The sequence below is a fragment of the Puntigrus tetrazona genome, chromosome 18 (genome assembly GCF_018831695.1).
Source record: "Puntigrus tetrazona isolate hp1 chromosome 18, ASM1883169v1, whole genome shotgun sequence".
Lineage (NCBI taxonomy): Eukaryota > Metazoa > Chordata > Actinopteri > Cypriniformes > Cyprinidae > Puntigrus > Puntigrus tetrazona.
Genome location: NC_056716.1, coordinates 4,198,080 through 4,215,067, shown reverse-complemented (window position 1 = coordinate 4,215,067; position 16,988 = coordinate 4,198,080). Strand labels below are relative to the sequence as shown.

The window sequence follows — 16,988 nt, the reverse complement described above, 5'->3', positions numbered from 1 at the left end:
ATGCAACGTTTGTCGAAATGGTCTTTTCTTCGAAAATCTGGTTTAACGAACTGTATTTGGCAGATATAGGTCTTCTCGACAAACATATTCTGCTCTTGATGATGTGCACTGAGATTGGATTATCACATTCTTTTGAACTTTTCACGAACTGTTCAATTGTCGCTGAGGATTTCCTCTATCTTTGATCACCAGTTTATGTGAAAGTATTAATACGTCCGCCTCCCTTGTATTGTGAGGTCCTTTCTACCGATGGGAACCAAGATTAGGATATTAGGAAAACCGGATTTTGCTCGTGATCTCCGTGGAAAAGGCGCGGTCGCGAGAGCGTGGAGAAGACTTGTCATCGGTAATACGGAGGAATTTAAATTGGCCTAATTTCATACTTTTCTAGTCAATAAGGAAAGACCATTCCGTATCCTTTCTTTGAAATAATAGTTCTTTAAAGAAATAAAGAGAGATTGGCTGGTGTGGTTTAGATGACCCCGCTGAAAAACACACACAACTATAACATTCTAATTGTACTATTTCAAATACCATCGCAAACCATTAACTTTTAACCATTAAATGGTTTTCTGTAGTGTGTTTGAGGACATATTCCATTAGGATTTATTGGTTTTAACAAGTCACCATTACATGATGACCTTTTACCAGTAGAGACCCACAGTGTCCATCACAGTTTCAATGAAAACCAGTGTAATTCCCATTATAACCAGTTGTTACATTTTCAGGAGAGCATGCTTGAAAGTCATTGAATAAGTTGCACACTGATTACAGGAAGATCAGAGGGGGGTATGATTGTATAAATAATTTGTATAAAATGTTATGGCGTCACAGTCGGTTGAATAAATGTACTTTGGCTATCATATAATAAGGTCTCACTTTACACTATACGTAACTCTGTACTTACATTTAAATTAATCATTTGGTACAATGCAGTTATTGTGTACGTACATGTTTTTACATTGTACTTACATAAATACCCATATGTAATTAATTTCTGTCTTGTAGAAATGTTAAGAGAAGTGTTTTCTATAGATAAAGTTTTTTCTAGTTAATGGGAGCACTCTGCTGTAATCATTTACATTTTCATAAATGTCACAGAAATATACGAATTGGCTACATAGAACAGCTTTGGAAAACTGGTCAAAAAGCACAGATAAATCTACATTTGATCGCTACTTTAAGTTTTAGAAACTGTTTGACATTCCCTTTCACACAATTAATTCCAATATTGTGAAAAATATTTGAACATATCGAAAAACATATTTGACATTGCTTCAGCACCTTGGAGGACATATTCAAGTCTCTCATCTTTCTACAGAGTCAAATAGCAGAAAATATCCATTAAAGTGGTTGTTTTAAATGTATTGTACTTGGCCTAACTTTTGATTGCACATAATAAATGCATCTAAATAAATAATCTTATGTAACATTTTCAGAACAGGGCTTTCCACATGCCATATTACATTTTATTATCCCCTCAGAGCCAAAAATGAACACGTATCAAGCAATTGTTCAATTAAACTGAACATGACTGATCAAGCAACCAGCTTTTTATCATGAATTTAGTTGTAAGGGGGTCCTGCACCCGGAAATGACATTTCAGCACCACAGACAGCGACTAGCAATGACTTGTCTTTTTTTAGCAAAATTAAAACAATTTCCAAAACAAAAACTGCTAGCCGCCCAGCTCTGACCGGCAGATGCCACTGTAATAGAACTTGACAACAGTGATTACAAAGCAAAGAGTGGAGAAGGATAACATTGTGATTTGGGAAAACATTTATGAAGCGTATTGCCAGAAAAACCAAAAGAATAACACTTTAGAATAGCACCACGAAAAGGGAAATCAAAACATATTCTTAACCTAAATCTAGAACGTACAATTATTAATAAATTACTAAGGTAACAACTTAAAATACACACGTCGCTGCAATACATGACCTCAAAAATAGTGCAGTTTTTTTGACTGTGACAGCATAAAGAGAAGCCCTGCTCCAAGCACTCCGAGTCCAAGCACAGCAGAAAACCTCTTACGGGATGTTCGCCTCTGGCCAGTAGAGACTGGTTGAAGCTGAAAGTTGTATTCTGTGAGATCCGTCTAAGGTAAAATTAAGGGTTCAAATAGAATGATTATTATTTTTAATGAGCACACCATCGTTGTATATTAGCACCATATTCTATTTGCTTTTGCGATTTGACAGAGCACTTGGTCCAGTGAAGTCAAACCTAAAAGAAATAGTTCATCCAAAAACTGCTGAAAATATCCTCATCCTCAGGCCATTCAAGACTGTTCATCATCAGAAAAGATTTGGATTACACCACTTGCTCTTCAAACAGTCACTTCTGACCAAAATACAAATCCATAATCCAAAAAATGCTTTCTCCAGTCCACCCCCTGTTGCCCCCAAAACCCACCCACATATTTGTTTGGAGTTGTTTTTGCTTGTAAACTACACTTGATCTTTGCATACATCTCTTCTGATCCAGGAGAGACAAACCTTTCCACTGGAGAAAGCAGCATTACTGAATTTAAAGGGTAAGTTCACCCCAAAATTAACATTTAATAATATTAATTTTCGTCACTCCCACCCCATAAGTCTATATTATTGATAAAATCGGAGAGCTATCTCACCCGCTGATTACATCAAATACATTAAAGTAATGTGCGTGTAAATAAAAAAAAGTAGCATTGCAAAACTGAAGTGGAGCCTCTTTTCTGAAGCTGGGAACATTTTAGTTGTGTTGCTGTCTATAGAGGTTCAGATTTCATCAAATATCTTCACTTGTGTTCCAAAGATGAACAAAGGTCATCTCTGAAATGACATGATGGTCAGTAAAGTTAGAATTTTCATTTTGGGGTGAACTAGCTCTTTATCCAGACACTACGGTTTAAGTTAAAACATCTTTATGAATTTGTTACTTCTAAGCTCACAGCTTTTAGCTTCACAATACATGAATTGATGGACTCTTATTACATGTGAATCATTGTGATATTTTTATAAGCTGTTTGAAATCTCGCTCTGGTGGCGCCCATGCACTGCAGAGGACTCACTGGTAATCAAGTAATGTAATGATGAATTTCTCAAAAAAATGTTTTAAATGAAAAAAACATGCTTGTCTACACTGAGGGTCAGTTCATTTGCTTTTATATTCCATGGGAGAAACTTTTCCCAGCATTTCACATGTAATATTTATAACAACAACAAAAAAAAAAAAAAACATGTAAGAAAGCATTCTATTAAGATTCTGTCTCAATGGGCTGCCGCAATCAGATGTTAAATGCTTTGAGAACGACAGGAGATACAAACATGTCTTACTAAACTAATTTCACATTGCATAGTTGTAGGAATTCCCTGGAATGTGTTAGCGGATAACATCCTCAATTTCTTTGTCCACAAATGATTATCCTTCATCATCCTGAAAGAGACTACAGGAACATCTAAGAGGGATGAAACGGCTGCCCCTGTCGCTCTCACAGTATTTTTACTAGACAAAACTATTGTAAATAGAAGCGTCAGAGAAGAAAGATGAGGACATGAAGGAATGTGGACATGACTGACCTTGCTGAGCAGGGTCTTAAGACAGAGAATCTCTTTCTGGAGGTCTCCTGTCTGAGTTACAAGATCGGTGCAAAGGGCTTGAGCATCTTTCTTGGGATCGCATGTGAGAACAACCTGTCAAACAAAGGCATCACAAACAAGCAGGCACGAAACGTGAGATACAATAGCTCTGTCTGCCTACTGCCACTTCAGCTGAAAGCACTGAAAATGACGTGAGGGCTCGAAACACAATTGAACTCATTTGTTCCAGTTTATTCAAGGCTGTGGTCAGAGATCATTTCAAAGACTTAAAGGTAACTATCAGAGATCACACACCCCTAAACTAAGGGAATCATATGGCTTAGATTAAATCATTTTGAAAGTTTGCATATTTATTGTTTGTAAAAATTCAAACAAATATTTAATGGGACAGTCCAGACTAATCACAGCTTTTTGTGCATTATTTGCTTTAAATTAAAAACGAACCATTTCTCAATGTCCTTCAAAGTTGAAGTTTTCTCACTATGGAACAAACAAACAAAAACTCTTTTTTTGTGTACTTTGACTGAAAATGGCTATACATTTCCATCCTATTTTTATATTGTGTGTACAACCATTTGGCTAATGCATCATTATTTAAATTATTCCATTTTCCACTTCAGTTTCTCTCCTAGACAGCACATAAAAAAAAAACAAATAACTTGTTGGTTGCTTTTCATAATCAGTGAGACATTCTCTTTCTTTCTAAGAGGATGGTTGATCAGAATAAAGCTACGCAGACCAGACTGCCACAAATCAAAATCCTGGCTATACAAGACAAAAGAAACAGACAGGAATACTTCTAAAATACTTAAAGAACGCAACAGACCTCAGCAGGGCTACGTGGGAATCTGCTGATGACATCCTGTAAAGTTTCTGTCAAGTAACAGCACTGCTGTTTCAGGCTGATCAGAAAGTTGAGGAAATCTTCACTCCTGAGGAAAAAGACAACATTTCACAAATGACACTCTTTGTTCATGAACGTATGAAGTAGTTAAATAAACTTTCCACTTCCTTTATGCTTAGACTTTTCAAAGTAGAGTGCTGCGGGGATGACAAATTTTTATAGGCCAAAACCCGGAAAGGAGTTAGAATTTTAGCACTTCCCATCTCCCTGATGGGTTTTTGGTTAAATGCCTGAAATAACACAAGCTTAAGACAGTTTTACTTTTTATTCTGTTGCATACAATACAACAGTAATTTGCAGTGTGCTTTTGCGAAAGCTTTCATACTCGTCAGATGTCAGATGTTTAGTGATAGCGACATTGAAATCCAGCGGTGTACCAGTTTACATGCTCAAACTGTTTAGTTTACACAAGCGGTGTGCATCTGTATAAAATAAAAATGATCTTGCTCTCATTCAGCCCATCTGCTGTTTCATTTAAGTTTTATGCAGCAAAAAAACAAAGCTAAGGAGATACCGTTCTGTCTAAAAACTGTTTGTTATATTTAGCGTGTTTGTCTGGATAGTGATTAATATGGAATATTTAGTTTATTTATATTATGTAGTTTATAGCGATTAGCATGTTTTACTTCTGCTAATTGTATTTAGGCTTCAAATTTGAGAAAAAGTTGTTTGTGAAGATTATCTTGATGAACAACATGTAAGAATCTATGATATCAAACAAATAAAATCATTGCTCAATTAAACATTTCCTTCAGCTTTCGATGTTTGTGACAAAGAAAACCGAAGCAAACGTTTCTTAAATGACCAATGGTATCACTTAATTTGGTGACGGCATTCTTGGCGCACTTCTGCCATCACTTACAATTTCAAACTCCTGTAATGGCTCACACATACCACACCATGTTGATAGTGTTATCTTAACAGAGCATTTCCCCAAGCAGCCGTTTTCTTCTCCTAACACTCTGTCAGAGCCTGTAGTAAACACTGTCAGACACTGTGGAGTTACTATCTCCTTCAGGACGTAGAGATGGGCTCTGATCGTCACTTTGTTAGTTTTTCTATGACTGAATGAGTGATGGGCTCTTGTGGACGACTAAGTGCTGGGTTAATGCCACCGTCCCAACAGGCACCGTGAGCACATCCATCAATTTGTTAAAAAAAAAAACAACAGGTTAACATTGTAGCTTATTTTTAGGGCAAAAAAATGATCGTCCGGAAACAACGTACGGACTGCTTATGTTTACATACATCTCATTACACAGGAAATCAACCGTGGCAATGAATTTCACTGTAACTCTATATCCCTTTAATGTGTGTTTATGGAGCAGCTATCAGAAGAGGATTTAACTGCACAATTTACTGTGTGTCCGTCTGCCCTCCCTGTACCTCCCTGACATGGAATAAAGAAATTACAGATTGATTCGATTCATTAAGCATAGACTTTAAAGTCAAACATGGCCACCACGCCGCCTACTCGCCATCATCTGTCAGAAACCGGAGCATGCAGAAACAACACTAGTTCATTTCTCACCTTACAAATCATTACTAGAGCTTAAACCATTAAGACAGGCTTACATGGAAGCCTTGTCAAGACACTGTTGTCCTGCTATGAGTTCTAGCTGCACTACAGACTGTTACCAGCATGGGAAACATGGTTTGGGTTTGATGTGGATACATAATAAACATACAATAAATTTTAGATTAGCTTGAGGCTAAATGAGCTTTACCCGCTGTCTATGTTATTAAGAGGCGTCAGGGTGTCCAGATCTACTTTATCAAGGTGCATCTGCTCCATGGTGCTGAGAATCATCTTTTGATCCTCAGGATTAGTTACACCAATCTAAAAGAAAGAGAGCTGGTTTATTTTAAACCGACATTATATGGGAGAGATATATGCACCATTTTAGATGCACATCTAAAACAAGTATACGTGTATCTGAAAAGTATCCAATTGATTATATTTGTAGTTTGTTTTGTGATTTGTAATATTCTCATCTATTAAAATACCTTTTCCAAGTCTCTCTTCTCCATTATCAACAGGTCACTCCAACTGATATCATTTTCCTGTCAGTTGACATGAGTAGGAGTATTATTACCTCAGAAAATCAACATTACAATTCATATAATAAGTAAAACACACAACCGGCACAATAATTAAGTTAATTCATCTAAAAAACTATACCAAAATGGACAAAATAAACAATTTCAGAGATCAGCTAATAAACATTTTAACAAAAATATAGGCTTAAAATGACTAAAATAATGGCCACATAGACTTCTATTGTAAGTGCATAACAATAAACATTTATTTTAGCGTGTTGGTAAAATAAATCGACTGGCTCACCACCATGATGTTCGAGAGATGATCCAGATTCAGACCATGCAGCAGAAGTTCAATATCACTCAGCTTGGAGGGACTGTAACATTAAACAAAAGAATGAATGTTCATAAAACAAATTAAATATACTTTACAGTGAGGACCAGCATATGACTTATGCTCTTCTGCTAACCCTCTATATGCGTGTATACTGTGTATATTTAATTACATATATCACTAGGATCATATGATCCTTCAGAAATTCTAAAATGCTGACTTGGTGCTCAATAAACATTTCTTCTAATCACGGTTGAAAACATTGATTTTCTGATAAACAAAGTTCAAATGAGAAGCACTTATTTGAAATATAAATCTTCTGTAAACACTATAAAATGTCCTTTAAATCACCACTAGAGGGTGTTACAAGCCAAGTCACAGACACGGAGGCTCACCTCTCTTTGCAGGCAGAGTAAGTATCAGAGTTTTGATTGAGAAATTTACACAGCGCCTCAGCTTTGGACGGTGCATTGCCATTTACAGTCGAGAGATCTGTAGTATCAAGGATCCTGGAGATCTGAAAAGAGCATGAGCACAATGGTTTTCATTTTTTCCCTGTCAAAACCAACATTAGTCTAAAGTCTAAAGCAAACATTTCTATGATTTCTGACAGTGAAGATCTACCTCAGGGTAATTCAACACTTTGGCCATGTCAACTGCTGTCTTCCCCATTTTGGTTTTGATGAACTTATCTGCTCCTAGTTGAAGCAGCTTCAGCACAGCTGCTTGACGTCCATACTGCACTGCTACTACGAGGGCCTGCTCCATCAGAACGGCATAAAAGCACACGCACAATAATCATGATAATATTTAATAGACACAAATGGACAATTAACATGATAACATGCCTATTAACAACATACTTTATTGAGGATCTTACCGTGAGCCCATTGTCATTCTGAAAGTTCAGCTCCGCTCCATGTGAAACCAGCAAATTAATCACCTGACAATAGCCATCTCTGGCTGCCAGCATCAAACACGTCATACTGCTCCTGAGCAAGGGCACACAAAAAAAAATACAGCCAGATGTTACTGTGATCATGCTAACGGCAATAAATCACACATACAAGCGGTAATGTTCTCTACCACATTTATATTTAGCACGAGCAATTTATTGCAGTAAACTGAGCTGGAATTGCTAGAAGCAAACTAAGCCAAAGTGTAAGTGATAATTTAAGCCTGGTGATTTGAATCATTGGTGTTTTTTTTGATATAGCCACCATCTTAAAACACAAAACAGTGTTCTCCGTATAAAAAAAAAAGAAGAAAACTATCTGTATATAAAAAGTGTTTTAGCACAATTTAAACTAAATAAAAGCAATAATGTCAAGGCAGTATTTATAGAGTTAACATGTTTTATGGTTTTAGTTAAGAGATTAGTCATGAGAAATGCATAACTTGCAGTCAAGTTTAACCATGTATCTTGGTTCATTACAAAAAAAGAAAACTGTATATATAGTACAGTATGTCGAATTGCATTTTTAAAAATAATTTTGTATGATAATCAAAAACTGTATCGCCAAGCCAACACATCTCACCAAGTGAGTACGGACCACCATTGAAGGTTCATGATGGCAATGTTTGTAAATAACATGAAACTCCATTCAGCATAATCAAATCACCATAAAGAGTACTACTGCACCAAAGTAAACAGAGACAAAAACATTTACACCTTACTTAGGGCAATCTATTACCTGTAAAAAAAACACACAAAAGAGGAACCTTCTAGTCATCTGCATTCAGAGCTTGCCTCTTGTGTTGTAAATATACAGTTTTATCTACAGATCACAGCGTCAAACATCACACTTTAAATCTATGGGAAAATCCTGAGGCTATTAATCAACCTAGGTGGCATTTCCCAGAGAATGTGACGGAGGTGAACTTAACTCCACAACATCAGGCACAGGTGAGCAAGGGCGCCATCATTCTTCATCTTGACATTATCTCCTCGCTATCTACGCATTTCCCCTTCAGTGACTGTATTTGTGACAAATGTGTGCAGTCTTAAATACATTTTCCCAGGCTGTCCTTCTAACCAAAACCAAGAGAGCAATGAGAAAGCTTACTGAATCAATAAAACAAGATCATAATGGCTGTAAACAGGATTTATCCTATGCGTAAAGTCATAACTTTCAAGCATTTACATCAATGGGAGCAGTAAGAAACCACTATAAACGCTTCTCATATAAATGTGACAATAACTAAACTAAAATCAGAATCATTTGCAAAAACATATGCTTGTCAGCGTGGCTGCTCAAAAGCCTGACTGGGCACATCATCAAATAAACTACATGAAAGAACGGAAGAGGCAGTTGCAGAAGACTTGCATGCTCAGCAAAACATGCTTTCTGTAAGGTCACTGGGCCCGGTGACGTCTGGATTGAGTTCTCACTACAGTCAAAGCCTTAAAAATTATGTCAAAATATCTACAGTTCATAACATATCAATGTCTTGCAAAATGGCTTTCTTCTGTGACACTCAAATGAGTAAAGTTTCATTTTTCAATAATTTAACAACACACGTGCATGTTCCCACTTCCCTGATGTTGGTTAATAGTCACATAAAGTAAATAATATACTGTATATTCTTATCAGTTACACACACATACAGTATAAGTATAATATATATATATACATATATATAAAATAAAATAAAATTTACTGGTCCTCCTATTGTTCCAAATCCTTGAGCTTTTATTTTGGTAGAATACTAGTGAAATGCTGTAAAATACATAACTGCATGTTAATTAACATAATGGCTGAGCTACACTATGTGCAACAGATTATGTAATGTCAATAGCAATCTTTGATTTGATAAATGCAAAGAAATATGAGATTTCAGCTTTATTTTGATTAATTGCACAGTCCTATTCGTTTCATTTAATTGTGCAGTACTATTCATTCATAATTACACAATTGCCTAAATTATATAATCATAATGAGGCATTTCAACGTTTATTATAGGCCTGTGATTTCACATGTGAAAGAGAATGGAAACCAAATGTAAAATTTGTGACTCAGCAATTTTCAAATAATGAATCTCAACTAATCTGATACAGACCTTCTTCCCAAATGATGTCTGGCTTAGTCTAAGCATACTGTATTTGTTAACATAAAAGATTTAGGGAAATGCAGCTGTTGCACGTTATAAGCACCGAGAGGGCAGAGGAAGAGGATGGTTTGACGGGCCCATTACTTGCCAGCATCTCCCTGTTCCTTGTTACCGATCTTTAAATATTTTGTCTGGATGGGACACAATCACTTTCTCACCAGCCAAGTGAACAACATGCTTGTTGACGCTCCAGATCATGTGAGCAGTTTGGGTGGCAGATGATAAGCAGCTGGAGGCTGCCCTGAAAAATGCCTCAGTCAATACACTATAGAGTACACATCACTTCCCAAACAGAGCTGTTTGAAACACTGTCTGGCCAGTGCTAATGTTTTGTAGCTGCTGGGAGAATTTTTTTCCATATACTCTCAATCAACAGGGCTAGACAGTGCTTGTGACTATCCAGTCTTAAGACCTGGATGGGTGCAGATGTGAAGAAGGTTTAGAGGGAGGTCTTATAAAAATGGATAACTGGTTTTATGCACTAGGCACGATTGTTGCGGTTCAAGTCTGATTGTTCCCATGTAGTGTTAGTCAGGTATCACATTTACTTGATTCTATCAAATCCTGGTGCACTTGCGTCAACACAACAGCATCAAGTGAACAACATTTGTGTTTACTATATGTGTAATATACTGACTCTTTCTTTGCTGCTGACTGTATATTTAACAATTACACTGCATGCTCACTCTCTCCCCTATGCAAAGCAAATCATTAAACTATTTCCTTACAAGAGCTTTGTTGAACTAATGATAGCATTATTGGATGAAATGCGTGTGTAAGTTACTTTATTTGCTGAACAAGTGCACACCCAAGTCCATGATCGAGCTAAACTGTACACTACAGGCCCCACATTGTCCACAACAAATATTAATCCCCATGACTTTTTCAGTCATTCATGATTTACAGGATATTGATAACATTAAGGAAAAGGGATTTTAAAATATTTTCAATCATTTTCTACCTGATAATTTTAGAGTTAGTAAAACAACACACACATTATATATACAGTGCCGCTCACTGATATCAGCACCCTTGAGAAATATGGTCAAAGGCAGCTTATGAATTCTTATGAAAAAAAAAAAGTTTTTCTCAAAAACACATTGGCTACAATTAAAGGCACCCTTTTATACGGTACTCTTTGAAACCTCCATTTGCCAGTTTAACATGGATTTTCTACTATAATGTCTGATGAGGTTACAGAACATTCCTTCATCCAGCAATCATTCCAGACCATTCAGATTTCCGGCTCCATGGTGGTGCTGCTTATCTTCAGTTCTCCTCACTCGTTTTCTATAGGGTTCAGGTCAGAGAACTGGAATGGCCATTTGTGTTTGGATAATTGTACAGTTTGAAGATCCAAACATGACTAACAATCACTTGTTGATTTCTTTATCTGTAGGTATTTGAAAGAATCTATGACTCCATGCGTCTAAACAACATATCCAGGACCTCCAGCAGAAATTTAGGCCAACAACATAAAAAAAAAAAAAATTACAGAAGTATATTTCATTGTACACATGAGACATTTTTTTTTATCCCTGTTTTCACCAAACCTATCTTGACTGAATTTTTTTTTCTTCATCTGACCATATGCCATTTGAAGCCAGTGCCATTTAAAGTTCCAGTTATGTCTGATAACTGAATATGCTGGAGTTGGATGAGCTAGGAGACTTTTTCTTGTAACGCGCACAAACAACTCAAAATTGCAAATCTGAATGGAAACATATTTTGGAAAGATGGAAAGATATTTTACTAAGACTTTCTAGGGGTTCCAATAACTGTGCCCAATGAGTATGACACAAAAAAAAATTCATAATGATATTTCCGCCCATTTTAAATTCTTATTATCCATTGCAAGGTTAGATTTGTGTGATTTTTAAAAAAATAAAAGATCAAAAGGATTAACAATGCAGATTCATTTTCACCTTCTTTGATCATATTAACCAAGGGTGCTAATATCAGTGAGCGGCACTCCGGCACATCAATCCATGAAACTGACAAGCACTGAAGTAAACAACCTGTGAGTCAACATTGACTTTTTTAGAAATACCAATGAATAAATTATCTACCAATCAGATGTCAAAAGCAAAACACAAATTGTGCTAATATACACGCCCCTTTATGGCCAGACAATGATTCATCTTTTATTAAATCTTTAAAATAGGGGGGGTCCAGGGTGACCCCGAGACTGCAGTGTCAAAGATTAATTTCTTGCAAAGTGACTTTACCTGTTGCAGACATTGGGGTCAGCGTTGCGACTGAGCAGCAGAGCAACACACCTGGAGATCGTCTCTTCTGTGGCAGACGCCGCTGTGCAAGCAGCCATCAGAACTGTATAGTGGTCTACGTAAAGGAAGTCAGGGAAAAAAAAAAACACAGATATACAACTTCATAAATAAAAATTAGCGAACAAAACGTTCTGCTCAAACCACAGGATACACGTTTGTACATACTTCACGCGAGTCTCATATGGCCTAATGTTGTTGGACACTGCTAGTACTTCAGTCACGTATCCGACCGGGAGCTGTCTCAGTGTTGTTGTGTTGATGCAGAAAGGGGGCACGTCTATGTTAAGGTTTTGTGTGTTGTGATGATAGCTGCGTTTAGACTGCAGGAGCAGGTCTGCTTGGGAGTAGGATGCAGACACAGTTTAGTTGCGTCTGCGGTGGAGCAGGAAAATAAATAAAGCTCTAGTGTTGGGCCAACGCAATGACGCCAGCACCACGCTCTGTATACCACCATTATCAATCACTTCTACATTCTTCCCCTTTTGTGCGGAACACAGACAAGGAAGTGGCAGCTGCGTTCAGATTTAATTATTTCCTGTCTAAGCCCGCAGCTTCAGTTGCTCGAGACCCCCTCTGGAACTCTTCTCAGTGAATGTAGTGGAAGTGTCTGCATCACTTCAAGTCCGCTCATGTGCCGACATTTCACCGTGACCAACAGATGCATTCAATTTTGACAAAAAAAAAAAAATACAAAAATTAAGAGAGCCAATGTGTAAACCAAAAACACACCAGCAGATTAATTACACGTTACAATAGCTCGGCATGTGCGTCACAAACATTAAGTAATGGCAGATGAAGGACACTAAGGCAGACTCTAATTGGTTTCCATCCTCTCTAGCACGTGGGTTGAAATCAAAAGAATGTAACCTACTTCAATGTTGACCGTATTAATGAAAACCAAACTATTCCCCCTGAAGGATTAAGTCTAGCCATGCTTTTTTGATTTTATATCATTGGGTTCCTTCCCTGTGGCGGATTCAAAACCCCATCCTCTCCAATAAAAACCCACAAGAGTCACAGGAAGGCCATCAGATTGACAGCACCTGCTCTTACCTTAAATTCTTAAGGGTCCTTAAATACTTTCTCTTTGATTCTGTAAGCAAAAGTATCCAATAACAGAAAAACGTCCCGTCTCCAAAAACCCACATTTGCATTCTTGGTCATGCGCATGTGATATGAAATAGATGTGCAATACTGTCCCAAATCAGCGTTCGGTGCCCTTACCACGTACCAAATCCACACTATTACTAACATCGCTTCAGAGCAGTTTGAGAATAAGATTAAGCGTATCCTATCATTCATCGTGCTCGGGAGCTCATGTGCCACAAAAATCACAAGACTGAGAAAGCCTTTTTATTTAATTCGATATTACATCAAATTTGATGGTAAAAATAAATAGAAAATGTGCTGCACATTTTACTGTTGCAGAGACTAGTATGTATATTTTGTAAGACGTCTGCAACTCCTTTAATTAATTCACAGATAAATTACGGCTTCACAATTGAATTGCTTTTTCTATTGCATAATCCCGAACAGACATTTGGAAGTTTGAAGTACAAAGCATTGAAATGTGTAAATAAAGCACTGCAAAAGCTTTACAACACTTGAAAACATTGCAAATTATGTCACGTGGACATTAGGACAGGCCAGTTTGCTAATGCTAAGTTTCTAAGGAGGATATAATTACTAAATAGGCCTACTCATTTGAATCCAAAAATATAGGTTACAATACCTGTGGAAATATCTTAATACCCAATTTCATCTTTTGATATGAAGCTCTGATACACAAATCATAGAATTATTAGTGTTTTTTGGCACTTTTGTCTCCATTTACCTCTGCTGAAGTTTGCACTTGCGCCGTGATCCAGCAGAAGTTCAGCGAGCTCAAAGTGGGCCACATGGACAGCGCACATGAGAGGAGTCCAGCCGAAGCCGAGCCGTGTCTCCACGTTCAGACCTGGAAGATAACGATGATATAGATTTTTTTTTCTATCAGTTTATGACTTGTGTCGGCCAAATAAAAGCTATTGAATACAAGAACTTACCGCTGTCTAAGAGTTCGCGCACCAGGTCGACATTCCCCGCGGTAATGGCCCTTTTCAAGGTGGATACTTTATCTTCTCCATTTACATGTGTTTCGGAAGACTGCCAGCAAGATGGAAAAGTTTGCTTTTTTAATCATTCGAATCACTCGTTTAAATAAAATATGACTCACGGAGTGTTGGACGCGGTAAAGAACCTTTTTTTTTTTTTTTTTTTTACCTCAGCGCGCGGTTTTTATTATTATCAGAATACCCAATGTCCCACTCGTCGTTACTCCCATCGCTTTCATCGCCAGCAGGAAAGGCATAACACATTTCGTTTAACATGACTACGGTGGATTAGGATATTTCACGTTCAATTGATTATCTCAGTAGCAACTTCTCATTGACGGCCGACGTAATTACGTATGCGGAAGTCGCGCCCACGCGTGTATGTTAATCAAACGACCAATGGAGAAACTTACTCGCGATCGTTAATCGTTATTTTGTTTTTACTATAAAAATCTGTTTCTGCTTCTCATATATAAAGATACTGATTATTAGAAAAATAAAGTTTAACGCTAAATCCATACTGCATATTCTCCTCTAATCTAATTGTCAGATAAAAACATAATTAAAACCGTACATAGAATATAACTATGACTGTAGAAAGCTATGAGGTTACTATGAGGTACATTTTTCATGTTTAGAAATAAAATGTGTTCTCTGAATGACTAATTTGCTGTTCAACACTTCTCATATGAGTGCGTGTGTAATTATGTAAAAAGTTTTCAAGAATGTTTATGCATCAGTGGTATGAAAACGATTGCTGTGAGATGCTGCGGAGTGAATGAGTCTATAGTTGGTTTGTTTAGCAGTGCGTGAAGGCGCACACGCTGCCTGGGTGTTGCCAGATCTAGCTATTATACACATTTTTGGACTTGTCTTTTCCATTTACATAGATGGTGACTTGCATCTACACTATATTGCTCATCTTCCTTGACTCGCATATGAGCTTAAGTGACTTCCCATTCCTAATCTATAGAGTTCAATATGAAGTCGGTCCACCTTTTGTAGCTATAACAGCTTCAAGTTTTCTCGGAAGGCTGTCCACAAGGTTTAGAAGTGTGTTTAAGGGAATTTTTGACCATTCTTCCAGAAGCGCATTTGTGAGGTCACATACTGATGTTGGATGAGAAGGCCTGGCTCTCAGTCTTCGCTTTAATTCATCCCAAAGGTGTTCTATCGGGGTGAGGTCAAGACGTTGCGCAGGCCAGTCAAGTTCATCCACACCAGACTCTGTCATCTATGTCTTTATGGACATGGACACATCTATGTCTTCATGTTGGAAGAGAAAGTGGCCAGCTCCAAACTGTTCCCACAAAGTTGGGAGCATGGAATAGTCCAAAATGTCTTGGTATGCTGAAGCATTCAGAGTTTTAGTTGGTATTCTGAAGCATTCAGAGAGGCAAGGCCCAGCTCCTGAAAAACAGGAGTGTGTAGATCCGATGAGAAAGTGTTTTTGTTGGTGGTGGGGGGTCTTTTCACTTATACTATTTCAAGAATTGTCAGTCATTGCTTGTAATTCTTCAGTGCAGTATAGTACTAAGATTTGTTATAATCATTATTTCACAATAAATTAAAAATCAAGACCTAAAAACTAGGGAGTGGAAATGCAACTGAGGTAATATATCTTTAAATATCATTTAGGTTTATTACATTTCTTTTTAACATCGCTGGTAACTGGACAGGTGACAGTATACAACATTCCGTAAGGCAAAACACATCATGATATTATTATCCATCAGAAATGTTATCAGCATAACAGTAGCTCTGTAGCACCTGTTGGTCATGCTAAAAACATTGTAAGAACATTAGACAAAGTTATTGACTATATAGCAATGGTTATTAACGAAAAGTATAACAGTAAGATGTTGCTGAGTAACTAACTTAGTAATAACAGTAAAATATTAACACATTTTGATTAAATAAATATGGTATAATTTAATATTGTATAATGTTCATCCCTCCAAAACATCTACATGTCTATCTCTATTAAAGTGTTTATATATGGTTGTATTTGTAGGGGTTAGCACAATTCTTAACCCCACCCCAGACCTCATTAAATTTCAAACGACCAGGCTATATTATATGAGCCTGTGATAGACTGGCCATATGACCAGGGTGTTTATCAAAGCTGAACTCTGAATTATCTAAAGACATAATAAACTTCACTTCAACATTTGCAGGAGTATATTAAACTAACACATAGCCTGTAAAATGTTTATGGTTAAGATTGTCCGTTTACTAAAGTGTGTTCCTGTGTATTCATGCACGCTGTAGCTTACTTAAAACTTTCACAGTGGACACAAAGTTGCCAGATGAGTGGGAACACTGAATAGACTTCATGTGATCGTTTTTCTCATTGCAGCACTGGACTATCAAAACAATTATATAATTTACATGGCTCCACAAAGGCAGCACCGGGAGTAGCCTAGGCTCACTCTGCTGTAATTCTAGGCTTTTTATAATATTTTAATATTAAAACAAACCTACTTAAAATTACCTAATTAAAAACAACCTAATTAAAATTTCAATATATTTATAGCATTTATGCTATTTTCAATATATGCTATGCCCCACGTAAGCTGCATAAACTCTTTAAAAAAATCTTAACATCTGACCTTTCGTGCAATGAAATTAAAA

At 37.0% G+C, this 16,988-nt stretch overlaps 1 protein-coding gene across 2 annotated transcripts; it reads right to left on the bottom strand.

The window, feature by feature from the left end:
* Positions 1-1,070: 1,070 nt before the first annotated feature.
* Positions 1,071-14,687, bottom strand: asz1 (ankyrin repeat, SAM and basic leucine zipper domain containing 1). 2 transcript variants are annotated; one of them, XM_043264070.1, is made up of 13 exons: positions 14,524-14,687; positions 14,307-14,406; positions 14,096-14,218; positions 12,202-12,316; positions 7,743-7,854; positions 7,487-7,621; positions 7,258-7,379; positions 6,833-6,905; positions 6,496-6,552; positions 6,216-6,328; positions 4,411-4,516; positions 3,564-3,677; positions 1,071-2,101 (listed from the first exon to the last, which is right to left on the bottom strand). In XM_043264070.1, the coding sequence occupies exons 3-13, from the start codon at positions 14,172-14,174 to the stop codon at positions 1,946-1,948; spliced, it is 1,182 nt and encodes a 393-aa protein (XP_043120005.1). In that variant the 5' UTR covers positions 14,175-14,218; positions 14,307-14,406; positions 14,524-14,687; the 3' UTR covers positions 1,071-1,945. The 2 variants fall into 2 exon arrangements, with proteins under 2 accessions (XP_043120005.1, XP_043120006.1); XM_043264071.1 differs by having other exon boundaries at positions 14,307-14,419; positions 14,536-14,687.
* Between the last annotated feature and the right edge of the window lie 2,301 nt (positions 14,688-16,988).